General features: G+C 39.1%; 1 protein-coding gene across 4 annotated transcripts in view; it reads left to right on the top strand.

Moving 5' to 3' along the window:
- The window catches only part of phkb (phosphorylase kinase, beta), a 261679-nt gene that overhangs the window by 38021 nt on the left and 196561 nt on the right, over window positions 1-27097 (top strand). For all 4 annotated transcript variants that reach the window (XM_078210829.1, XM_078210828.1, XM_078210830.1 and 1 more), the window contains one exon: window positions 23849-23948. In XM_078210829.1, the coding sequence (XP_078066955.1) occupies window positions 23849-23948 (100 nt within the window). The remainder of the gene's footprint in view (window positions 1-23848; window positions 23949-27097) is intronic.

The raw sequence follows: 27097 nt of genomic DNA on the forward strand, positions 1-27097 counted from the left end.
TATTTTTATAAATATAATTGTAGTCTGTACAAATATGCAAATAGAGAGAAGTTAGAATTAAGTTACTTCTTTGTCTAAAACAACACAGACAGTTAATTTCGCAAAGCTATCAATTGGGTTGATCAAGTTTGCCAGTTTCCATTTCTCTCCTGTGTAATTTCCTAACTCGCACATGCATGTTTTTATTCCAAAGATAATGTTAGCTTTAACTCTATTTTTGGACAAATGCGAAAAGGTATTGAAGTAGGAATGCTAGCTATCCCAAGTGGTTTAACTTTCTGCCATTTGGTTGACCCCACATCATCGTTTAAGCTTTTTTCCTAGCTGAATGTAAGTTCTTGAAATTTAAGCCTTGTTTAAGTAGGTCACCAATATGCATTTTTATTAATGTTATGAGCTTTCAGCTTTATGGAACATCTTAGAGTGAAATATGTAAATTTAAGCAGTTTAACTTAATTCTAAACTGCCAAATTCATATCGAGGTGAACACAATACTGATGCGTCTCTGAAGCTAACTTGACTCTGTGACCTCTTGTACTGCGATCCCACAAGATTCATACTGTTACAATGAGATTGCGAAGCTGTAATCAGATGTTTGGTCTGACAGACTATTTTGGAAGGTCTATTTTGGTATGCTTCGCATGTTTCTAGGCAACGGAGGGACTCTACTGTTGTAAAAATGTCACTGTTTTGTGCCTTATAATTAGGTTTGAAAAGGTTTAGGCCCTTAAATGTTTCGGCTTTTGATTACTTGAGCAATCCTATTATATTAAATCGCTGTGAATGTAGTTAAATTGCAATAAATAACATTTAAAAAATCTAACCACTACTATTCCAATTTCAGTCAAGATCAGTAACATTTAAAAAAATAAGAAATCCAAAACCCCAGTAATTTACTGAAATAATTAAGCTACAAGATTCCACAATTGCCAAATATGTTTTACTATAATAAAGAGGGAGAAATTGGAGTCAGAGAGAAAACTAGCAAGGAATATAAAAGCTTCTACGAAACCAAAAAGCTTCTTCAAGCATGTAAAAAGGAAAGAGCAACTACATTGGACTTTGGTCCCTTTCCAGGATGAAATTAGGGAATTAATAGTGGAAAATGAAGAAATAGTAAAGGCTTTGAATAAGTATTTTGTATCCGTCTTCACAGTAGAAGACACGAAAAGCATCCCAAGAATAATTGAAAATCAAGAGGAAAAAGGGAGTGAGGAACTCGGAACAACCTCTGTCATTAGAGAAAAAGTAATGGGAGTACCCGATGGCCTGCATGCTAAGATCTTAAAAGAAGTGACTGCAGAGATAATGGATCCATTTGTTGTAATGTTGCAAAATTCCCCAGATTCTGGAAAGGTCATAACAGATTGGAAAGCCGAAAATATAACACATCTGTTCAGAAATGGAGGAAGACAGAAAGCTGGAAACTATAGCCCTGTTAGCTGAACAACTGAAATTAGGAAAATGCTAGAATCCATTACTGAAGAGGTGGCAGCAGGATATTTAGAAAATCCTAACACAATAAGACAGAATCAAGGGAAACTGTGACAAATTTATTAGAGTTAGTTCGGTGTGTAGGAAGCAGGGTTAATAAAAGGGAACCAATAAGTGTAGCCTATTTTGATTTCCAAAAGGCATTCCATAAGGTGCTACAAAAATGGTTACTTGACAAGATAAGAGCTTATAGTTTTGGGGTGATAAATGCCATTGTTAGCAGACGAACAGGAAACAGAGATTGGTGATAAATGGGTCATTTTCAGGTTGTCAAACAGTAACTAATAGTATTGTAGGGATCAGTGTTGAAGTTAATGTTTATTTATTAGTCACAAGTAGACTTACATTAACACTGTAATGAAGTTACTGTGAAAATCCCCTAGTCACCACACTCCAGTGCCTGTTTGGGTACACTGAGGGAGAATTTAGTATGGCCAATGCACCTAACCAGCACATCTTTTGGACCGTGGGAAGGAACCGGAGCACCCAGATGTAACCCACGCAGACATGGGGAGAACGTGCAAACTCCACACAGACAGCGACCCAAGCCGGGAATCGAACCTGGATCCATGGTGCTGTGAAGCAGCAGTGCTAACCACTGTGCCACCGTGCCGCCCCAGTGCTGGGGCCTCAAGAACAATTTATGAGAATATTAAAGGATCAAGGTGTGAAAGGCAGGCACTTGGAAGTAACTGTAGCTAAGCTGAATTTTCTATTTGCAAATAAGACATGGGTAAAAGGTTTGTTGTGCTCATTTGTTAATTTTCAAAGGAAAGTAAAAAGGAGTTTATAACTTGGAGAAGGTCATAAGTAAGTACAGTTAGGTTACTGAATTTTACTTGACCCAAAAATGGTGGGGTGGCCTTAAGGAAAAAATAAAATATTTTAAAATTCTGGTTAAGGTAAATTTCAAAGAAGGATTAGGACAATGGGAAAAGATGAAAGAGTAAAAACATATTTAAAGAGTTTGGAAGCAGTGTTGAGGGAGTGACCATGTAAGACCTCCTGGAATGTGCTCTATGCTGGGACAGAACTGAGAGTGAAGAAAGTGAGCAGCCTTCAGCCAACCCAGAAAAGTGTTTTTTTTTCAGAAAGCAGGTGACTCCTGACTTGGTATGCAAGTATCTTCTTGTAGTAAAATACAAAAAGAAAAAATTGTGATAGAAGGCACTGGTGGTTATGTAGGTGCACCCCTTGTCAACATTAAGAAAGGACAAGTATGAGAAGAAAATTGATCAGTGAAGCGGTTTTTAAAAAAAACACACTTTAAGCATTGGCAGGCTTTTTAAAGTAGTGACTAAATCACAGTGTTCAAGAATGTCCTATGAATAGAATTTTTAAATAAACCGATCTGATTTCACTTTCTTATATTCTGTATCTTTTGTTCTTTTTGAATAAAGAATTTTCTCCTGGTTTCTCTCCTCACTGAAACAGTTTTAGTTTGCTAATTCCTCATCACCGACTCCCAACTGTCTTCCTATTCACACTATTCAAATATCTCATTCTTAAACCCTCTAATAAATTTCCTCTTTGTCCTTTCTACTGTGGTGGAAATAGGCTCATTATCTCATACCTATAGTTTTCTACCCCTGGTATCATCCTAGTAAACAAATGCTGTATGTACATGCTTAAGATTTAATTGTCTGGAGAATTCTCTTGAAAGAAATAACACATTTGGATTTCCTTACCAGTCTATTGAAATGACTATAGTTAAGTACCTAAATGTGCAGAATAGTTTAACAACTTGATTACTTGCTCTGATGCCTGCAGTCATCTTCTAAATACACAAATGATCCAACCTTGCACTCTGGGCTGAGGTTAGCTTGTAGTTCGATGTGCAGTACCCTAATGATGCTGCCTTGGGACTGTATTATTTGGCTGTAATAATGTATTGTGCAACCCCTAGATTCTTAAAATTTTTCCTTGAATAAGATGTGTGTGTCTCATTCATAGAACCTCAGTAAACCGGTGTACCTTGCGATTGCTGCTGGATGGGCAAGACTTGCACCACATGAGTCCAATTAAGCTAATAATAGCTGTTTATCCTTATTTCTTTTTGGCCTGATGGTCAGGGCATAGCACTTGTAGACCTGAATTGCTTTCAAGGGAGGGACTGCATAAAGAACTAGACAGCAGTTTATGAATAGTTGCTGAATTATTGCCGAAACATGCAATGTCTTATATGTATTTTTTCAGGGAAACAGATTAGTGGAATGAGCAACGATTTCTGCATTTCTTTCTGTTCTGCTGATAATAATTGTGCTAAGTAAAATATTACCATCTTAATTTCTTCTCAATTCTCTGTTTTGCTTGGATTTTCCAATTCATTGACTTACAATTGTACAGTATAAGCTGTCTTTTTTATTCATTCATGGGTGGTGGGCATCATTGGCTAGGTCAGCATTTAATGCCCACCCCTAATTACCCTTGAGAAGGTAACGGTAGTGAGCTGCTTTCTTGAACCGCTGCAGTCCATCTGCTTTCAGAGCACCCACAGTGCTGTTAAGGAGGGAGTTCCAGAATTTTGATCCAGGAAGAACGGTGATATATATTTCCAAGTCAGGATATTGTGTGGCTTGGAAGGGAACTTCCAAGTGGTGGTGTTCCCATGTGACTGCTGCCCTTGTCCTTTTAGGCGGGTGTGGGTTGGAAGATGCTATCTAAGGAGACTTGATGAATCCCTGTGGTACATCTTGTGCTGCCACTGTGTGTTGGTGGTGGAGGGAGTGAATGTTTGTGGATGAGGTGCCAATTAAGCTGGCTGCTTTGTCCTGTTTGGTGTCAAGCTTCTTGAATGTTCTTGGAGCTGCACACCCAGACAAGAGTATTTCATCATACTCTTGACTTGTGCTTTGTAGATGGTGGACAGGTTTTGGGGAATCAGGAGGTGAGTTATACACCACAGGATTCCTCACCTCTGACCTGCTCTTATAATGTTGAGATGCCGGCGTTGGACTGGGGTAAACACAGTAAGAGTTTTAACAACATCAGGTTAAAGTCCAACAGGTTTATTTGGTAGCAAATGCCATTAGCTTTCGGAGCGCTGCTCCTTCGTCAGATGGAGTGGATATCTGCCCATCTGACGAAGGAGCAGTGCTCCGAAAGCTAATGGCATTTGCTACCAAATAAACCTGTTGGACTTTAACCTGGCGTTGTTAAAACTCTTACTGTTCTTATAACCACAGTTTTATGTGGTTAGTCCAGTTAAGTTTCTGGTTAATGCTTGCCAACAGGATGTTGGTAGCGTGGGATTCAGCAGTGATAAAGCCATTGAATATCAAGAGGTGATGGTTAGATTCCCTTGTTGCAGTGCCAATCTCTGGTCTGCAATCTATTATTTAACTGGGCTTGAAGTTAAAAGTAGTGATGAGGTTTTAATTGAAATGTTAAATCATTAGGAGGAGTAACCGTGATATGTAACTTCCAACTTCTACGATTCTCTTTAGCAGTTTGTGGGTGGATGATGTCAGTGTCAGCTCAGCTATTCTGTTAAATAAGCACTTTAAAACCAATAATTTATGACTGAATAAGATTCTTTTCTCTCCCTCATAGCCTGAGGGCACTGATTCATGCTGGTTATGAATCCATGGACTCCAGTTGTCCTCCATTACTTCAACCAGGTGTCGTTAATTATGTGAAAGACTCATTATATCAGCATACACATTTGAATTTGTAGGTAACAACATCACCAAAGCAAATTTTGCATTCACTTAGCACTCATACATTTCATTTTTGCATGGGACGATTGGTTAACAACTTGATTCCTTAGCTCATTTTTTACCCCCTTCCCCATACCATTTCAGATCAGTTATGTTGAATTGCTGAGCCTAAATGTAATATGTACGATTATTTACCTGACTAAGGATAATTACTGCAGTACTGTTCAGGGATCAAACCTTGCACTGTCTTTGTGTATTAACACGACCAAAAATGGGTGGGTTTGGGTCAGATCAAATGGAAAGAAACTACTGAAACCAATTGCAACCTATTTCAACCCACTTCTGGTTTTAATTGGCAGAACCAGGGTGGAAAACCTGCCCCAAAGCAGTTTGTTCATTTATATATTTTGATAAAACTCTATGCTTTACATTTTTTTTCCATTTCAAATCTAACCCTAGCCAGTCAAATTTCCAAGGATTTGAAGAGTTGTGAGGACTGTTGCGTTGAAGAGGTAAATGCTGTTTTATTGTGTGTTGAGGGTCTAAATGGGGTTCTTTGGGGTTAGTCTATTCTCCTTAGGTAACTACTCAAGGCAGTAGTTTGTTAAAACCATATTTCTTTATTCGCAGCTACTGTATACATATACCTCAACGAGTGGTTGGAACTTCCTCTCCCTCCAGATCTATTACTCAATCACGTTGTGTTACATTATCATTACATTAGCATCAGCCTCTCTTTTACTCTATGGCCGGGATTTTATGGCCTCGCTCATCCCGAAACTAAAATCCCACCCGAGGTCAACGGACCTTTCCATGGTCCGCCCCTCGCCTGCTCTGATTCCTGTGGCAGGCGGGGTGGTAAATTTCCGGCCTATATGTCTGTCCCAAGTCTTTGTTCCAATTGTATACATCCAGCTCCCATCACCCCTGAAAGCCTCAGACTTCACATTGTTATTCTCTGAGGTGCCTTGACCAATGACTGCAACACTACATTCTGCACTCTCTCCTTCTCTAAATGGTATGCTTTGTCTGTATAGTGCACAAGAAACAATATTTTTCACTGTATACTAATACATGTGACAAAAATCAATCAAAGTCAGATGAAGTTTGGCTGCTCTATTCAGGTGGAGGTTTGCTTTCTTTTGTTGTATGTTATAGTTTCAAAATCATCATCACCAATAATGAGATGGCGATCAGTTGAAGTAATGACATGTTAAGTATGATTTCTGTCTGCCATTTCACTACATTTGGCATGATAGTACGTTGGCTCAGTTGGCTAGATGACTGGTTTGTGATGTGGAGCGACACCAGCAGTGTGGGTTCAATTTCCATACTGGCTGAGGTTATTTATGACCTTCTCAACCTTGCCCCTCGCCTGAGGTGTATTGATCCTCAGGTTAAATCACCACCAGCCTATGGTCACCTGAGACGATGGTGACTTGTATAGCAAACTGCTTCTCCAGTAAACTCTGTGATAGAATAGTAAGTTGAGATGTAGCATCTGCTACTGTCCCAACATATCCTGGCAAAGCTCATAGTTACCAGCATGACAATTTCAGTGCAACTCTGATGTGAACTAAACTCTTCATTATATAATTGATTTTGATGGTGATGATTTCAATTTGGAATAAATTAGTTTAGTGTTACAGAAGGTAACTTTATTTGGTGCAGTGAGGATGGTGTCAACTTGATTAGGTAATCACAGTGAACTAATCGGAAGTTAAAAATTCACAACCAAACTATACTGTCAGACTATCTACAGGAGGCTATCAATTATTGATAAAGGGAGAGAGATGCCTTAATTATGATAAATAATCAAAATTCCATGGTAATTGTCACCTTACTTGCTGACTGCAAGTAAATATCAAGCCCGAAATGTAAGTTTTTTTGTATTCATAAGCAACAATTTTTTACATTAAACTGATTTCAGCAATGTCAGTGTAGTTTTTTGTGAAGCAGATTCCCCAGTGCAAGAATGAAGCCAGATTGAACAATAACACTGTTTTTTACTTATAAATATTTAAAAATAAACGCAGTTACTGTTTAGTAACAGTAACAGATTCAACAGTAAGAACTGTTGCCAAACTGTTCATTTGGCTCAAGTGACTTGTTCCAAACCTTGCTTCACTCAGACTCTTCATCCAAGATTTTTAATACATGTCAATATAGTTCGCTTTCCATTGTATTATCTGTTGCTATGGTTGTGTTATACTTCCAATTTACCAACTTGTTTTAGAAATGAATTAGAAATGGTGTGCTACAGGGATCAGTGCTGGGGCTTCCACTTTTATATAAATACCTTGGATGCAGGGACCGAAGGTCTAATTGCTCCATTTGCTGATGATACAAAGATACGGAGGAAAGCAAGTTGTGGAGTGGACAAAATTAGACCACAAAAGGATATGGATAGGTTTAATAAAAGAGCAAAGAGCTGGCAAATGGAGAAATGTGGGAAAATGTGACATTGTCCATTTTGGTAGAAAGAATACAAAAGGAGCATATTATCTAAATGGTGGGAGATTGCAGAGCTCTGAGATGCAGTGGAGTCTGTGTGTGCTAGTGCATGAATTACAAAAGGTTAGTATGCAGATAGAGAAAATAATTAGGACAGCTAAGAGAATGTCATAATTTATTGTGCGAAGTGAATATAAAGGAGGGAGGTTATGCTTCAGTTATACAGGACATTGATGAGACCACGTCTTGAGTACTTTTTACAGTACTGGCCTCCTTATTTAACGAAGGATGTAAATGCATCGAAAGCAGTTCAGAGAAGGTTTACCAGACCAATGGAATGGGAGTGTTGCGTTTTGAGAAAAGTTCAGGTTCGGTTTGTATCCACTGGAGTTAAAAGAGTAAGAGATAACTGGATCAAAACATATAAGATCTTGAGGGGTGTTGACAGGGTGGATGTGAAGAGGATTTTTCCTCTTGTGGGAATATATAGGACTAGGGGGTCACTGTTTAAAAATAAGGGGTCGGGGTCACATGATGTAAGCGCAGGAACGGCTGCTTTTTTGTGAGCTCTCACATTATTCATCTTTAATCCTTGTTTTTAATTCTGTTCACAACCCATAATTATTTGATCTTGATGTGTATAATCTATGAAATGTTCCTGGAAGATATTGGCTAAATTTTGGTGGCAGGGGGCCGAGGTAAGTTAAGAAAATCCTCATTTGATTGAGGTGCTCGGAGGTGGCCGGGGCGGGGCCCTTTTTGCAGTGGCAGTTTCGCTGATGGTTGCTATTGTGAGTGAAGTTCTGGATGACAATCTTGGCTCCCTGGCACAGATTTTTGCTGCTCACGTTAATGAACTGCAAAATATCCTAAAGACAATGGATGAAGTGGAGAAGAGAATCCTGTCAGTCAAGAGGGCAGTTTCCTCGGTGGAGCTTACCTTCAGCCCTTTGAAATCCTGCAGTGTGGTATTTTGAAAATCCTGGTTGATTCAGGGAGATGAGGCCGAAGGAGGAGTATCCGTGTGCCCGGTCTCCCAAGGGGAGCTGAGGATAAATTCCAGGCCGAATCTGGGGGCCTGGCTGCCAAGCTTTCACAATCGCGATTTGCAGGCCGGGCGTTTCAAGTTCGATGGCGCACATTTGTAAACAGTCTTCGAGGCCTGGGGTAGATCGAAGACTCCGACCGCTGGTCTAATGTTGCCTTGTCTTCTATTCATCGAGAAGGACTGGAGGTAGCCAGAGGCGATGGGTCTTCACCACCCACCAGTGCCTAGGTTTATCTTTACCAGGACTTCGGGGCATCGATGTGGCAGAGGTGGAAAGGCTTTGGTGAAACTCCAGATGTCCCCTTTTTAGGACTATTCTCCTTCTTGAGACTTGATTCCCATGGGGATGTAGTATCTCGTTGGCTGCAAGGCATAAGTGCAAGTCTAAGTACTTTGGTTCAACATTGTGACAGTCTTTCTTTGGTTGGAGATTAGGCTGGATGGAGGAGTAGGTCACCCTCCTCAAAGTGGTTTTGTATGGAAACTTCCAGACTGTAATCCAACTTGAGAATTAGGTTCCCCTGGTTGGGGTGGAGGGTGTGGGCAGTATTCTGTTTCTTATGAGATTACGCTATTCTGTTCCTGGAATCCTTTCTGTGAAAGTGTATGCTGCTAGACCACATGTGGCATCTATTGACTAATCTTGGTGTTCCTCTCTCTCTGGGTTTCCTTTCTTTACCTGGATAGGTGAGGTGCTGATACAGGATTTTTTGATTTGATTTGATTTGATTTATTATTGTCACATGTATTAGCATACAGTGAAAAGTATTGTTTCTTGCGTGCTATACAGACAAAGCATACCGTTCATAGAGAAGGAAATGACAATGTGCAGAATGTAGTGTTAAAGTCATAGCTAGGGTGTCGAGAAAGATCAACTTTAGTGCAAGATATGTCCATTCAAAAGCCTGATGGCAGCAGGCAAGAAGCTCTTCTTGAGTCGGTTGGTACGTGATGGAAGAAGGTGGAAGAGAGAATGTTTGGGGTGCGTGGGAGTCCTTATTTATGTTGGCTGCTTTGCTGAGGCAGAGGGAAATGTAGACGGAGTCAATGGATGGGAAGCTCTGATTTGTTATGTTTAATTCTAGAGAGTTTCCCTTGTCGGAGGAGGAGTATTGTATCTCTCCCCGAGATATCCCATTGACGGATGTTGATTTTTCTTTTCCTTGTCGGTAGAGTTTCCTTGGTGCACAATGGTGTAAGTTTTCCGGTGATGCTGGGGCTTGAACAGTGCCTCTGATATCGCTGGACACGAGTGAGGTCTGTTGTGTTGCAAGCCTCGATGTGGTGTAAGAATCTTTGGCTTACTGGCCCCTGTATATTAGAGTGTACACTGCCACGCCACATCATGTACCGATGGTGGTATCCTGATGTTCCGCTGTTTCTGGGGTTTCCTTTCATGCTCTGAGGCCTTGGGATGCTGAGTTAGGTCCCAATCGGTTGTATTTTACCCCATAAGGTATATTGTGTGGTTCTCCCTTTGTGTGCACCTTGGTGCCATGTGCTCATGGCTTTATCCTGAGATCCCTACTCTTTCAACTATCATTTCATTGTCCGTATGAAAGGAGACGCTGACTACATCAGTATAATCTGAACGATTTGTGAGAGTATTTTCTATATGTACATCTGGAATAATGATCACTCTTTACTGTACTAGATTTTGGAAATTTGTTGCATTTTGTGGCAAAATGGAAAACCCTTAAAAATAACATTTGTTTAAAAAAAATAAGGAGTCACCCATTTTTTTCTCAAGATCGTGAGTCTTTGGAACTCTTTTCCTCAAAAGGCAGTGGAAGCAGAATCTTTGAATATTTTAAAAACAGAACTAGATAGGTTCTTGATAAGCAAGAGGGTGAAAGGTTATCGGGGTAGGTGAAAATGTGGAGTTAGGTTGCAATCAGATCAACCATGATTTTATTGAGTGGTGGAGCAGGCTCAAGGGGCAAGTGATCTGCTCCGCCCCCTAGTTCGTATTTTTGGTTTTTTTTAGTTACATTTTTAAGGAAGCCAATATCCCTTGTTAAAATGGCAGATGATTGTATTGCATTTTGTGTCAAAAATTTGGTTACACAGCAGAAATGTGAGACTAGTAAAACCCTGAATTTTTTAATTCCATCGAAGAGAATTGTTAATATTTAGACATTTAATAATTAGCAATCAAATGCAAAAACTTCTGAACTAAAATCCTATATATCCTTGGTTATAAACTCTGTTTTTCTCCTTGCATTTATTTCTAAAGTTTTAATCTTCTTGCCCCACTCCCGCATGCTCTCCCACATTTCTATTTATCTGCCATCCTTGATATGCATTCACTTTCTTCTTTTCTCTCGGAAACCTGTCATTGTCATAAATGGGCAACCAAATGTATGGGAACCTCCTTCTCCTCATGACAAGGCTGAAACTGGCAATTCAGCAGCATGATATGAACACAGGCCTGAAAATATATTTCACTGCACCATAATGTTAAATCTCGATAGACCATTGTGCTGTCTCACCTCATTGTACTTGAATGCTCTCACCCAGAGGATGTGAAGCTTTTCCTAATGGAAAATGTAGCATGTGTCATCTTCATCTACTTGAATACATGAAAAATCCATACATTACCAATTAATCAAAAAGCTTTGTGAAGTGTGATGTTGTGAAGTGGGACTCCCATTTTTTTACTTCAAAAATGTGTATGGTGGGAATTATAGTTGTCGTAGCAACTTTCTGAAGCATAGTAACAGGTAATTTATTCTGGGTAAGGCCTTACTTGTGCCTGCCAAATGAATCCGAGTGCTCTGAAGTACATGAGTAACTTTAAGTCCATAAAGGATCATCTAACCTGCTTCTTTACATAGTTGGAGTACATTGTTACCTCGTGTTGTATATGATGTGGAAGTGTTTGGTGCTAGTGCTGGGTAACAAAAGTGGAAATCGTTTTTGCTCATCAATAAAAACCCTCACCTAATAATTAGATAAATCTTCCCCATCTTCCAGTAAACAATTCCATCCTTAACTTCACCTACTTGATATTAACCATACCTCCCAAAGTGAAGCACATTGGTAGGAAAAGTGAAATTAGGTTGGCATTTATAGCAAGATTGTGATTTTCTGTAAAATGAATTGATTTAGTCAGTTTGGGGATTCAAGCCTGCAAACATCTCATGTTAATGAATTTAGAGAGCTGCAGTAATGTTGTTTTATTGGCTGAGCTATTTAATTAGATAGTTATTTTTTGTATTTGAAGTATGCTTGTAACTTTATTGTCATGTTTCCTCAACTATCAGGTAATGGCCTTGATTTGAGCTATTTCCTGTGGCAGTGGAATTACTTATAGTACAATTGGCATTATATTTCTTTATTTGATCAGTTTTTTACATAAAACAAGCAAGGCAATACATGTTGCAATTATTTTTGATTCCCCGATAATAATTTTAATGAATTTCCAGATTATATTTGTTTTTAATTTCCATTGAATTACACATTTTTAATTTTCTCATTTTGGTTCCGTTTTCATTTTTTGTCTAAATCAGTATCAGTTTCCTGTTGTAGAGTAGTTTATAATTGTACCTAGTCTGTGGTAACTTATTTATATTTTTAATCCAGTATTCATAAATTGCATAATTTCATCATTGCTTTCGGTATTGTAAAGCTGTGGTGGAGGGTGCTTTGCCATGGACCACCTCATGAATGCAGTCACTTAGCTTACTGGGAGAATTGGTTCAACAAGTGCAAGGAGAAAGGACCACTGTCTGAACCAGGTTTCCTCCCTTCCCGTTTTAACCACTCACCAGTCCTGCTCCTGTCTGACCAGTTGGGTTAAAATAAGGGCCATGGTTTTACTATTTGGATTTCCATGACTCTGAAATAAACTACAATCCCAATTAACTGAATTATTATGATATTCTGACATATAGAGTACAACTATAACTTTATTATCGATTTTGTTGTCTGTGTGAGGATAGCTTCAATAAGTACTGATAGGTACCCTTTTCTGCGCATGTCTTGTTTCTGCCTAATGGGTGACAGTCCGCATTTAAGGGGAATTTGAAGATCTGCATTTCACAATTACATTGGTGTTACATTCCAGCAATACAATAACATTTCACAATAATAATACCATTTTGTAAATACAGATAATACCATTGTATCATGTATTTACGAACACTGTAGAAAATTTGCAAGTTCACTGTCATTTCTTCAATGATTGTGATCTTGGTTCGGACACCCTTTCATTGAAAATTCCTAAGGTAACAAGGAAGCAGTTCTTGCATATATTTTTCAGTCATTAAGGTTGGAAATGCCTGCTGTCAAAGAACTCTTGTATGGAAGCAGTACAAGCACATGAATAAGAAAACCTTTGCTTTGCTCCCTTCTCATCCTCTGGTGATTCTTGGTGCTTTCAAAGTTGTCCTACCATAATTCGACACTATTGGTCTACCCAATCACAGAGGGATATTAGGATACTGATTTGTCATTCTGAGGAATGGTCATCTTACGTAACTATAAATGTTAAAAATGGTTGGGAAACGTTTAAATCATAACATTGCAAAAGAACAATGCCCTAATGATGGGTTTATTGCTCCACATGATAATGCTAAGATTGCCATTTGTCTTATTTTTAATGAGCTGCCTATTTTGTTTAAAAGAAACATTTTAAATCAGATAGAAAAATCCTTATTGGGATTTATTTTTTATGTGACACATGCAATCTTAGGGACACAAATGCTTAACTGCAATAAAGATAGCTGTTTGAAATCCTGCATGACCATTGCAGTAATTTGTAATGGATGACTTCTTCAATGATTCTCCAGCCAGCCTCCACTACCACTCAACTGCAGCAACCATTCGCACTCAGTTTAGTATACAATATTTAATTTCCTTGATTTACCTAAGGAGAGCTGCTCTCAGATACTGAACCTTGTGGCATCCTCAAAGTGCAAAGTTATGAGACCTCACAATTGTGAATTCTGTGTGAAGCAGCAGGACTTAAGCATGCCAATAAAAGAATTTTAAAATGAAGATTAAAAATATCCTCTCTGAAACAGCTGAAAGTCTGCAATAATGCTGTTCACTGAATTTAATTTAATGCAATATAATGCAAATATGTAATGCAGTGCAAACTTTGCCATGCATTTTATTTGCAAGGCATATATTGCTAAAAAATTTTAAAATATCTGTTAGTAACTTCTACATCTTTACCACAGTTTAGGGACTGGGAAAGTGATGTCTGTGCACCATTCCAAATTAAAAGTGGTCATGTACCAGTCTAGAATCATCTAAAAAAACGTAATACTTATTTGTCTTTTTACAATGATAAATAAATGCACAGATCGAATATTTGAGTCAGAATATCTTTCATCCTTTCATAATGAAAAATTGGGTCTCAGTTCCACTCAGACTACTTCTGTATCACTAACCCAGTGCTTTAATTATTGCCTCCCTTTTTGCAGGTTTGCAATTGGCAAAAACTGCAGTCCTATTAACTGCTGACCACAATGGTGATTTCACAAAAGAATATATATTAAAATTTGAAAATTGAGAAGATACATGGAGCCTAAAAGATGTGCATATCTCATTTTGCTCCCTTAGGAAAGAAGTTGCTGAATGCTTTCTTTCATGCAAGTAATAAATAATAAGACTGTTATGTATGTACAGTAATACAGTTCATGGAATTAATCTACTTTGGATATGCAACTCTATTTTGAAGCAAATTTTGCTTAATAAATTTCCCTTGTGATTTCCATCATGAGAGTTTACTACCTTTCTCTCGAGGATACTGCCTACATCCTCTTTAAACTGTTCCTTAATAGGCTGACTTTGCGGAAATTGAATAATTTCAGCATTGACTGTCATTTGAATTTAAAGTTACACATCATAAGAGAAATAAGATCAGATGCATTTTTAATGACCAGGAGTTTTGCCTATCTAAGAAAGATAAATCGACATTTAAAGTTTCTGCTGCCAATAGAACTGTTGGCAGATGTTATACATTTAATTGTTCAAATAGACGAGTCCTCACTTAATCTGCCTGGCAAAAAAACTAATGCTATTAGCTTAAGTGATTTTACTTTTCCCTGGTGGCTCAGTGCTGTCGCTTTCTCACTGGGTGAGTTAGGTTAAAAGTACTACATACTGAAACATTTTCTCCAGTGATAATGTATTACTCTGACATAGTGTACTATAACAAGAGTTGATGATGAGTTGTTAAATATTTAAAACAGAAAAATGCTCCAATCTATTCACTAAAATTAGCATATTTATTTGTTTCTCACTCGCAACTTGTGGTTCATTAAATTAATGTTCTAGGGTTCGGAGATTGAACCTGGGTCCCTGGCGCTGTGCGGCAGCAGTGCTAACCACTGTGCCACTTTTTAATATAAAAGGTACTTCTGCATAAACTAGTGAACACAAACAAGCTACTTCTTTCAACCCCTTTCTCTGTACAGCACACTTCTGGCAGAGGTGTACCATCACAAGAACACGTTCAATTTTATTCCCAGTTCCTCCAGAAAGTTCACTTCTCCCTGCAGTGCGACATTGCACCTTCCCGTGTCCTTCAAAGTCATTCCACTCAGCTTGACAGTTCCAAATTGTGATGGCCACCAGCAAGGCCTTTCTCGGCAGCTCCTTATTCCTTAAAACTTCCATAACCTGTCAATTTTGTTTCCTTCCTTTTGAACAGAAAACAAATTCTTACAAGCATCTTGCTTCCCCACAGCTCGGCCACTCCACAAAGCAATATCTCCTTTGTCACACTTGCTCTCTGTCTCAAAAGCTGCTGTCCTCTACAGTTGTGGAAACTGTCACTGGATTTCAATAGGTTCCTGTTGAATTTGCCGCAGCCCCCATTCCCATGGCAACCAGACCATGTCGGCCTGTCTCTGGATGCTTTCAGAAGTCCTAATTTTACCTTAAGTTGGAGGAGGCATTTTAAAACACAACCTGCCTTGTGAAGTCCAACATTTGTAACAATGTGCTCATGCTTGATCCTGTCATCCCCCTGCCCACGCACATGCACCAAAACCCATCCATCCTTAAGGTTAGAATTGTGGCCAATGATTCAGGATTCTTATGTGGATGTGTACCATGCAGAATAACCTGGCAAAACAGATGGAACTGTGCTGAACTCTAGAAAGCTGTTTCTTTAAAAAAAACATATTGAATAATACAGATCTAATTTAGTGGAAGAATTTATTTCTTCAGTACTAATACATTTTGATAACCTGCAAAATGAGCCAGCAGGTTACCAGATATCTTTTAATAAACCCAAATGATAAAGTTGACTATTCAAATTGCAACTGATAAATATGCAATCCTCTGTGACGATAAATAAATGCTTTTTGTAGAAGCCTTGAACTGTTGCAATATGTTTTTGATAATCATTTCTGTTAATGTAATGTTGACTGATCTGAGTATTACTAAATAACTTTGGTTTTAATACTCCTTTGATTAACAAACACTGCAAATGAGAGTAGTTTCTTTCTTAATTTGTACCAGCATTTTTCACTTATTTTATGAAGACATCTATACTCACTAAGCGTCTTGCAAGTGATCATTAATGAAGTAAGCATTTTTGTATTTGAAGTTAATTTCCTGCTCGGCAGGCATGGTTTATTGAAGCTACATGTGAAACATGTGATAAATTATCTTTATTAACAATGTGACTTAATGTGCCAAGTCTGCAGCAAGCTTTTTAAAAATTGCACAAGATAAAATCAGAGTAGATCAACATAAATTATTGTTTATGTTTTTTTAATACTGTTTTTAAGATGTATTTAATATTTAGCTTATGCCTGATCTTCGTTCGTATTAGTTGAGCTTGGATGGACATGCAAGTCACCGGAGACTTGACCCTAATAAAATGGGAGTGTTTTTAAGTGCCCAGACTTAGACATGTATGCATTACTTTTCTTGATTTGACATGCACCAAAATTTAAGCTAATTACAAATGTGAAGTTTATATGTCTTACATTTTGGAACTATCTGTTTGATTTTGAGGTAAAATTGACTACTGAAGGGGTTTAGAATCATAGAATCCCTACAGTGCAGAAGGAGGCCATTTGTCCCATCGAGCCTGCACTGACATCAATCCCCTCAACACCATATATTTACCCCACTAATCCCCCTGACACTACGGGGCAATTTAGCGTAGCCAATCCACCTAACCTGCACATCTTTGGATTGTGGGAGGAAACTGGAGCACCGGAGGAAACTCTTGCAGACACTGGGAGAATGTGCAAGCTCCACGCAGTCAGTCACCTGAGGCCAGAATTGAACCCGGGTCCCTGGCGCTGTGAGGCAGCAGTGCCTAATCACTGTGCCACCATACCACCCCTATGTATATCCTACTTGCCAACAAGCCTGGGTAGTCGGGTTGCTGTACTGAGAAGAAGGTTGAAGATATTCACAACTGTAGATAATGTTAGGACCATCTGTGATGGTTGTGGGCAGACTGCTAGTTTTCAAGAATTTGTTAGGAATGTCCGTTTTGTCAGTGGTTATAACCTTAAACAATATATTTAAAAGGTAGAATGCAGTTGGGGGTCTAGATGATTGATAATTAGTGCTTCTACCAGGATACAAGATCTGTGTGATTTATGTTGCTATGGAAATGGGCTTTGAGAGGGAAAGAGTCCAAAGCAAACTGTTGTAATATTGACATGATGTGGAGATGCCGGCGTTGGACTGGGGTAAACACAGTAAGAAGTTTAACAACACCAGGTTAAAGTCCAACAGGTTTATTTGGTAGCAAAAGCCACACAAGCTTTCGAGGCTCTGAGCCCCTTCTTCAGGTGAGTGGGAATTCTGTTCACAAACAGAACTTATAAGACACAGACTCAATTTACATGAATAATGGTTGGAATGCGAATACTTACAACTAATCCAGTCTTTAAGAAACAAAACAATGGGAGTGGAGAGAGCATCAAGACAGGCTAAAAAGATGTGTATTGTCTCCAGACAAGACAGCCAGTGAAACTCTGCAGGTCCTGCAGAGTGGACCTGCAGAGTTTCACTGGCTGTCTTGTCTGGAGACAATACACATCTTTTTAGCCTGTCTTGATGCTCTCTCCACTCCCATTGTTTTGTTTCTTAAAGACTGGATTAGTTGTAAGTATTCGCATTCCAACCATTATTCATGTAAATTGAGTCTGTGTCTTATAAGTTCTGTTTGTGAACAGAATTCCCACTCACCTGAAGAAGGGGCTCAGAGCCTCGAAAGCTTGTGTGGCTTTTGCTACCAAATAAACCTGTTGGACTTTAACCTGGTGTTGTTAAACTTCTTACTGTAATATTGACATGCAGGGTTTTAAGATAACAAACAGATTATTCTGCGTGAGAGGGACCAGACATCCAGTCACTATCGTTCACCATGCAGTATGTGGATAGGAGCTTTTGCACAGAACAAAGAGACCAAGTTTATGAGGATTTAAATGAAGCTCGAAGATTCACCTAGCTTTGGCTAGAGGGAGGAATCTCCAGAGTAACCTCTGCTCTGAAAGTCTGTTCAGGAGTTATCTAATTACAAAAAGAAAAGGAAGCAAGACACCAGGAGCTGAGATTAGCTTTGAACCACTTGAGGGACAGAGTAAAAGAGTAAAGTAAAAACATGGAGGGAGATTTTTGGTCATTTTAAAAATCAAATGCGGATCTTTCCTGTGGCTTCGAGCATAAATTACCCACTGAATAGCATTTATACATTTTGTTTAGATTGTTTATTACAGTAAAACTCTTGAAACATGAAATCTTGTTGTGTGACCCTTCCAGTTAGTCACGGTAGATTCAAATATCCTTTAAAAATGTTATTGATCTCTATGGGATCGTAACACTTTCTTGATTCCTTCCAACTTTACTTTTTTACTCAAACAAAAAATGAGATAGGGGTCAGTTTCTCCTGTATGTTTCTCAATATACTGTTGCACTCAATATTTATACCTCAATCAACAGCAACAAAATAAATTAGTCGATCATTTATTCCATTCTGTTTGCAGGAACTGTTCGCAGATGGACTACTGAATTTCTTTTATTAAAGCTGTCTCTGCACTTCAGAGCTAATACATTTCAAAGCTCTCTGAGCTATCCTGGAGTCATGAAAATCGCAATTGATGTACCAGCTTTTCTTTTTCTTTTATCAAAAATTGTTATCTTGATTTTTTTTATTAGTCCTAATGTAGAGAGTTACATAATTTGGAATTACCACAACCATGTTGTACATTTTTGGGAGTATGGTAGCATACATTTCATGAAGGAGCAGTTTTTCATTTACCATGTTACTGAATGGCAGGTCACAGGACATGCCTATTATTTTCTTCCCCACCTCCTCCTATTTAGGCCAGACCATTAACAGTGACTGAAGGGATGGGAGGTGTCAAGAAGCAGAGGTAGTTTTAAGTGATATATTTTTGTATTGTTGGGTATGAGGTATCAACTTCAGTGAGCTTAATTTAGTGTGTCTGTCTAAGGAGGGGTAAAACTCTAGTTAAATTTGTGTTAAACAAAGGTTGTTGCATGTATGGGGGTTTTATTTCATTTTAAACTTTGGCTGCGTTTAGAGAGTTTATGACGTGTAAAGTAAATAAGAGACTGGAGAAAGAACAAGCTGTTGCTTAGCAACCAGGGGCTACTTTTAGGGGAAAGACCTTTTTGATTTTGTTTTAACTGGAAGCCAGAGTAGAAGGAGCTTCGCAGGGAGTGAATGAACAGCTCTTCCAGCTTTGCTGTACGGTGGAACAGTGGTTAGCACTGCTGCTTCACAGCACCAGGGACTCGGGTTTGATTCCAACCTTGGGTATGTGGAGTTTGCACGTTCTCCCCATGTCTGCATGGGTTTCTTCCAGTTGCTCCAGTTTCCTCCCACAGACAAAGATGTGTAGGTTAGGTGGATTAACCAAAAATGCTCAGGGTTACAGGGATAGTGCAAGGGCTAGCCTGTGTAAAATGCTCTTTCGGAGAGTGGGTGCAGACTTGATAGGTTGAATGGCCTCCTTCTGCACTATAGTGATTCTGTGGGTAAGAAAATAAGCCATAGAGTAAGAGACAAGGAAGCAAGTGTCCTGAACCTAACAAGCAGCTAGTTAAGAAAACTAGAGGAAAAGAAGTTTCCAGGAAGTTTGAAGTTAAAGTAACAGAGGAAACAGCAACTGGCACAGTGTCCTGTTCACTGAAATCACAGACAGAGCTGAGAAAAAGCTGGCGAGTCAGAAGCCAAAGATATCTGAAGTGATTCTCAAGTTCATTTTACTACAGCTTGTGAAGCAATAGTTGAAGTAATTGTGATGCATTCATTAGCTGGATCTCAGAGTTTGCTTAAAAGTAGTCAAGACAGAGGCACATTGAAAGGACAGTTGCAAAATCTTGAGAGTGGAGTTTGGAATCACTGGTGTGGAAGTTGGAGTCCAGTGAAATAAACTGGCTCATTGTGTAAGAATCATCTGGGGTGATTGGAGAAATACACAGAAGATGTTACTCAGGCGGCACGGTGGCACTGTGGTTAGCACTGATGCCTCAGTGCCAGCGAGCCAGGTTCAATTCCAGCCTCGGGTCAGTGTGTGGAGTTTGCACATTCTCCCTGTGTCTGCGTGGGTTTCCTCCGGGTGCTCTGGTTTCCTCCCACAGTCCAATGATGTACAGGTTTGATTGGCAATGCTAAATTGCCATGTAGTATCAGGAGGTTTGGTAGGGTAAATGCGTGTGGTAACGGCGATAGGGCCTGGGTGGGATCGCTGTTGGTGCAGACTTGATGGGCCGAATGGCCTCCTTATGTACTGTAGGGAGTCTATGATTCTAAGATCGATTGAATGGTATATGTCACTGGGTTTCAGAATGGAGTGTTATCGACCCAGCCGAAGTGGGGTCGTCTTCTGCTGTCTGGCCCGCTGGCAGAACTTCACTATCAGTGGCAAAAACTCATCTCTATATTTTTACAGAAGGATAAAATTCAATTAAGTTTTGGAAATGGACTGAATTTTGTGCAGTTATTTAAGAAAAAAGTGTAAAAGTGTTGACTGGGATTGAAAATTATAGTTTACCCACTTTGCTCAACATTAAATGATTTTTTCATAAAAGTGTTGCTATTGCCATTGCCTTGAGCCTGGAAATTGTTCTAAGATTGTGAATGAACATTTTTACAGCTACAAATTCAGGGGGTGGTCTGGGTAACCATGGTGATGAATTGGGTGCAAGGTCCAATAAAGACCTTTTAAAAGCTACAAAGAAAACAGCTAAGTAATATGCAAAGACCATCCTTTTGTCATGTATTGCTATATGCATTCATTTGACAAAATCTTTGACAAGCAGGAATTCTATTGCATTAGACCAGCAATTTTTCTAGTGAAGTATGAATGATTGTTGGAGTAAATCTTCCCTTAACAGGGTGTACATTGCTCTGCAATGAATTATTGTAATTAATTATCTTTCCCCAGGCTTGGTGCAACATTCCATTGTCATCCGATGTGGTTATTATACTAAAGAATAAACAATGGATGGAAGTTACAACATTATTTGAACTGAATCCAAGTCTTCAGAGTAGAGAGCACCATTTAACATTTTAAAAACCAGGAACAAAAGGAAATTTAAGCAATTCATCAGCAATTGCTAACTTTGAATTAAGACTACCAACTAAAGAATTGATTCAACATTTTTGCCGTAGGAGGGGTGTATACGTAATACTGTTTAGAGTTAAAGCATTAGGACTTATGCTTTGCAGAAATCAAAATCTGGATTTGGGGAGGCGGAAACATAATGATATTGTCTCTAGACTAGTAATCCAGAAACCCTGAGTAATACTGTGTGGATCTGGGTTTGAATCCCCAGTGGAATTTAAGTTTTAGAAAAAATTTGGAATTAAAAGTCTAATGACCATGAACCCATAAGTCTAATGACCATGAACCCATTGTCTATTGTCATAAAAACTCATCTGGATTCACTAATGTTCTTTAGGGAAGGAAATCTGCTGTCCTTACCTGGTTTGACCTACATATGACTCCAGACCCACAATAGCATGGTTGATTCTTAACTGCCCTCTGAAATGACCTAGCAAGTCATTCAGTTCAAAGTCAATTGGGGATGGGCAATAAACACTGGCCCAGCCAGCAGCACATCCCACAAAAGAATAAGAGGAAGACTATTACGGATATTGTTGCAAAGCGAATCCATTAAACAAGCCAAACACAATGGCTTTTCTTATTCTCCAGCATTTATTAACATCTTGCTTGATAACACCAACAGTGCCTTAAAATCAGCAACTTCTGGACTCAGGTCCTGCCAGATTTCAGACTTTGCCAGATTTCTGGTTGGGTGATTCAAGTCAGGTGGGTCGGGTTCCTTGGAGCTTGGGAATAGACTGGCACACAAGCAGCCAATGTACAATTTGTCAGGCACTATGCTTAGCTAGTGTGGTGCTGAGCCGAATTGTCCCAGTATTCTTAAAATTTTAGCTCAATTAAAATTAATGCATAACACATTCTAAAAATGTCCTGTTTTTGAGCAACGTTGGCTTTTGGACAACCAGATTTGAGATTCTGTACTTATATCTATAAAATGGCATCAAAATGTAACTAGGTACATAAAAAAAGTTATGACATTGAAATGGAGCATTCATTTCAACTGGCCTGTGTCAGTGTTTTTCCTGCACATGAGAAAATACAGTAAGAAGTTTAACAACACCAGGTTAAAGTCCAACAGGTTTATTTGGTAGCAAAAGCCACACAAGCTTTCGAAGCTCTAAGCCCCTTCTTCAGGTGAGTGGGAATTCTGTTCACAAACAGAGTTTATAAAGACACAGACTCAATTTACATGAATAATGGTTGGAATGCGAATACTTACAACTAATCAAGTCTTTAAGAAACGAAACAATGTGAGTGGAGAGAGCATCAAGACAGGCTAAAAAGATGTGTATTGTCTCCAGACAAGACAGCCAGTGAAACTCTGCAGGTCCACGCAACTGTGGGCGTTACAAATAGTGTGACATGAACCCAATATCCCGGTTGAGGCCATCCGCGTGTGTGCGGAACTTGGCTATCAGTTTCTGCTCAGCGACTCTGCGCTGCCGTGTGTCGCGAAGGCCGCCTTGGAGAACGCTTACCCGAATATCAGAGGCCGAATGCCCGTGACCGCTGAAGTGCTCCCCAACAGGAAGAGAACAGTCTTGCCTGGTGATTGTCGAGCGGTGTTCACTCATCCGTTCTCCAAGGCGGCCTTCGCGACACACGACAGCGCAGAGTCGCTGAGCAGAAACTGATAGCCAAGTTCCGCACACACGCGGACGGCCTCAACCGGGATATTGGGTTCATGTCACACTATTTGTAACGCCCACAGTTGCGTGGACCTGCAGAGTTTCACTGGCTGTCTTGTCTGGAGACAATACACATCTTTTTAGCCTGTCTTGATGCTCTCTCCACTCCCATTGTTTTGTTTCTTAAAGACTTGATTAGTTGTAAGTATTCGCATTCCAACCATTATTCATGTAAATTGAGTCTGTGTCTTTATAAACTCTGTTTGTGAACAGAATTCCCACTCACCTGAAGAAGGGGCTTAGAGCTCCGAAAGCTTGTGTGGCTTTTGCTACCAAATAAACCTGTTGGACTTTAACCTGGTGTTGTTAAACTTCTTACTGTGTTTACCCCAGTCCAACGCCGGTATCTCCACATCATGACATGAGAAAATAGGCAGTTTACACCGATCTGTCCTGTTACATGCTTCCATAATTCTGAACACTCCCCACCCTATCACTCTCCAATGAATGATTTAAATGAAACAAGGTAGTTCTGATTCAGTATGGTGCTAAGCATCGTACATGATGTCTGACACGTTTTTAACCAGGAAGTTTTACTATTTTATGACAGATTGAATTATTCCTCAGATTGCCAATCTATATTTATTTATTCACTAAACAAAACCAACAGCATAATACTGAATTTCATATTTCATAGTTGCTTAATGATTAATTTTTGATGGTGATACTTGTCATTCGTGCTTACTCTGATACAATACCAATGTGTTTTAAATCCATTTCAACTGAATAATTCATTTGGAAAAGGACAGCAGATTTGCTTTAATTGTTCAATTAATTTGCATAACTAATTTGGAAGAATATTTACCAATGATAACTTCCAGTTTTAATTTAAAAATAATGGGACTGAGCAAATAGCTGCAAGTGCTTCATTTTTAATTTGATAAATTTTCAATTCTATTATGTTTTATCTCCCTTTTATAGGCGCATTGACGATGATAAGGGAAGGACTCATGAACTGGAATATTGCGCTATAAAATGCATGCGAGGAATTCTCTATTGTTACATGCGTCAAGCTGATAAGGTAAAGCACTAATATACACATTACTATATTGCTATACTATTTAATATACACAATGGATACACATGTTGACTTTGCATTTAAAATTAATTTTAGCTTCAGTAACAAAAGTGAGCAGATGGAAGCAATTAATTGTTAAAATTAAAATCTCTTTTTAAATAAACTTTTGTGAAATGGTTTCATCCAATAGTTTGGATCAGTTTGATCATTCAAAAAAGTTTGGAACTTGCCATGTTAGTGTTTGTCAATATTCTTTTTGGCCCTTAAGTAAATTGCAATGTTAGCAAGTTCTTACCAACACTTTTAACATCATGTACTTAAGCTGTCATTTTCACAATTTTTGAACGAGAACACCTCATCTGAGCAATGTACATTCTTCAATTTTCTCCAACAAGAAACCAAGTTTGAATTGGAAATGTGGCACAAATTTCCTCCTATTGTCATACCAACCTGGCAGCCTGTTTGCCCCATAGACATGATTACTCTGGTCTTCCTTCGCATAAACATTTCCTCTCGTTTGACCTTATTCTACCATGCTATCTGACCCACTGATAGTTCCAGCTGAAAACATCAATATCTGACTCTGACTGCTATTATGTAACCCGCTTTGGCCTCAAGTTTGTTCGTAAAACTCAGCTTACTGAGTTTTATGGAGAATGATGCTGTGAAAGCACAGTAAGTGGTTTGAGGAAACTGATAACGTGATTGATCAGAAGAGCTCTGTTATGTATTAATATTGATTTTTGGTAGCTGTACTCAGCGCTTTGTAGTAATATATTCATGTGTTCACTGGAAGTGATGTCACCGGTCACTTGCGCGGGGAAACTGTCAGTGAAGAAGCATCCATGCCGTGAAAACCACCCTGTGAATAAAGCTCCATTATTTTTAACTCTCCGTGCTTCCTAGTGTCAATTCTCCAATATACAACATTAAAACTGGCAACGAGAACATCAAACGCTGCTGACTAGCCACTCAGGCAGAGGAAAATTACCAAAAAAGTCAGGAAAAGACTTAGAAGAGAAGTCTTTGTATAAGGTCAGACAAGGGGAAATGTTTATGAGAAGGAAGACCAGAGTAATCATGTCTATGGGGCAAACAGGGCTGCCAGGTTGGTATGACAATAGGAGGAAATTTGTGCCACATTTCCAATTCACACTTGGTTTCTTGTTGGAGAAAATTGAAGAACGTACATTGCTCAGATGAGGTGTTCTCGTTCAAAAATTGTGAAAATGACAGCTTAAGTACATGATGTTAAAAGTGTTGGTAAGAACTTGCTAACATTGCAATTTACTTAAGGGCCAAAAAGAATATTGACAAACACTAACATGGCAAGTTCCAAACTTTTTTGAATGATCAAACTGATCCAAACTATTGGATAAAACCATCCTCGAGACCATAAAATATGTACTTCAGACCATAAAGTTCAAGGTGGATGCGGGTAACAATCCTCCACAGAACAATTAGAGAGCTGAGTGTGTTTTAAAAAGAGGCTGAAGCTCGGGTTGTTGGCTTGTTTAAGAGAAAAAGCATCAAGCTAGCTGCTGGAAAAGTGTTGCAAAGTATGCATGCGGGGAACCTCCATTAGTAAGAAAATGGCAGGAGTTTTCAGTATCATAGGACCCTTTGATGAAATAGAGCAATAGAGCTACTATACTGAGTGTTTTGACTATTTTGAGCAGACAAACAAAATAGCAGAAGATATTAGGGTATCTACATTCCTGAGCATGATGGGTTGGGGGGGGGGGGGGGGGGGGGGATATTTAATCTCCTCAGAAGTGCAACCAGAGAAGCCAGGCACTAAAATGTATAAACAAATCGTAGATATTTGCCAGCACGTTTTTTTGCCAAAGACTAGTGATTGCAGGTGACTTCAAATTCCACAAAGAAATCAAGAAGAGGAGTAATCAACTCTGCAATTTGTGGCTGTTGCTAAAAAGGCTTGCAGAATATTGAGATTTTGGGGATTTGCTGAATGACACAATTCGGGACAGATTTATTTGCGAAGTAAAACAATATAGAAATGTTTGCTAACTGAGAGTAACCTTACTCTGAAAAAGGCCCTGAAAATAGCTGTTTCGATGGATCTGGCTGCAAAAGAAGTTCAGCAACTGAGTTTGTGTCCTCAACTACACAGAATGTCGGCTGGATCGACACACCTAAGAGTTTTGAAACTCGTACGTGTCACCAAAGTGCAAAGCCAGGGCATTCGGCTGCGGAATGCTGGTTCAGGACTTCGGCAGAAGATATGGAAAAAAGGAAAGGACACATATTCCGGAATTTTACCACCTCGCCCGCCCGAGGCCAACGGAGAATGCCGTTCTGCAAGCCTCGCCCGCCCCAGGTAAAATTCCGGCCATGCAGTGTGCCTGCTGGAAGGAAAAGCAAGCTACGAGTAAAAATAATAAGAAGCCAGAACAAACCAAAACAGCATGTAAGCAGAATAAAAGAAGTGTTCATGCTCTGCAAAAGGATTAAGAGAAACAAGCGACTTGCAGTCAGAGAATGAATTATCACAATGTACTAGCCATTGCTGGTGCTACGAATAGATACAAGGCCACTCCACTGATAAATAGATAGCCAGTAAAGATGGAAGTCGACACTGGATCAGTAGTCTTACCAGTGCCAGAGACTGTATATAAGGGAAAACCCAGACATATTCCCTTGCAAGTTTCAAGAATAGTCTTGAAGACATTGGTGAGTTTGTTCCACTGAAGGGTTTCATTGAAGTAGCTGTGCAACCTAATGGACAGGCAACAGATTTGTCTTTGCATGTAGTTAATGGCAATTATCCAGCATTGATGGGTCGAATATGGTTAGACAAGATTTGACTGAACTAGGTCGAAGCCAACCTGATGATTAATTTAAGAGAATCAGGCCTCACAAGAATTCTAAAGAAACAAAAGGTGTGTTTCATGGAGAACTGGGAAGTGTGAAAGACAGCACAATTAAATTAAAGACTGAAAAAGAAAGTCGAGCAAAATGTTTGAAGGCAAGGTTGGACCCTACGCTTTCTGGACAAAAGTCGAGACTGACTTGGAATGACTAATGAAGACAAGAATTTTGGAACCTGTCAGCATTGCTGAATGGGATGCACCAATAGTACCAGTCATCAAGAAGGATGAATCCGTAAAGATTTGCAGAGACTTCAAAGT

This window comes from Mustelus asterias, chromosome 4 (assembly GCF_964213995.1).
Source record: "Mustelus asterias chromosome 4, sMusAst1.hap1.1, whole genome shotgun sequence".
In the NCBI taxonomy this organism is placed as follows: domain Eukaryota; kingdom Metazoa; phylum Chordata; class Chondrichthyes; order Carcharhiniformes; family Triakidae; genus Mustelus; species Mustelus asterias.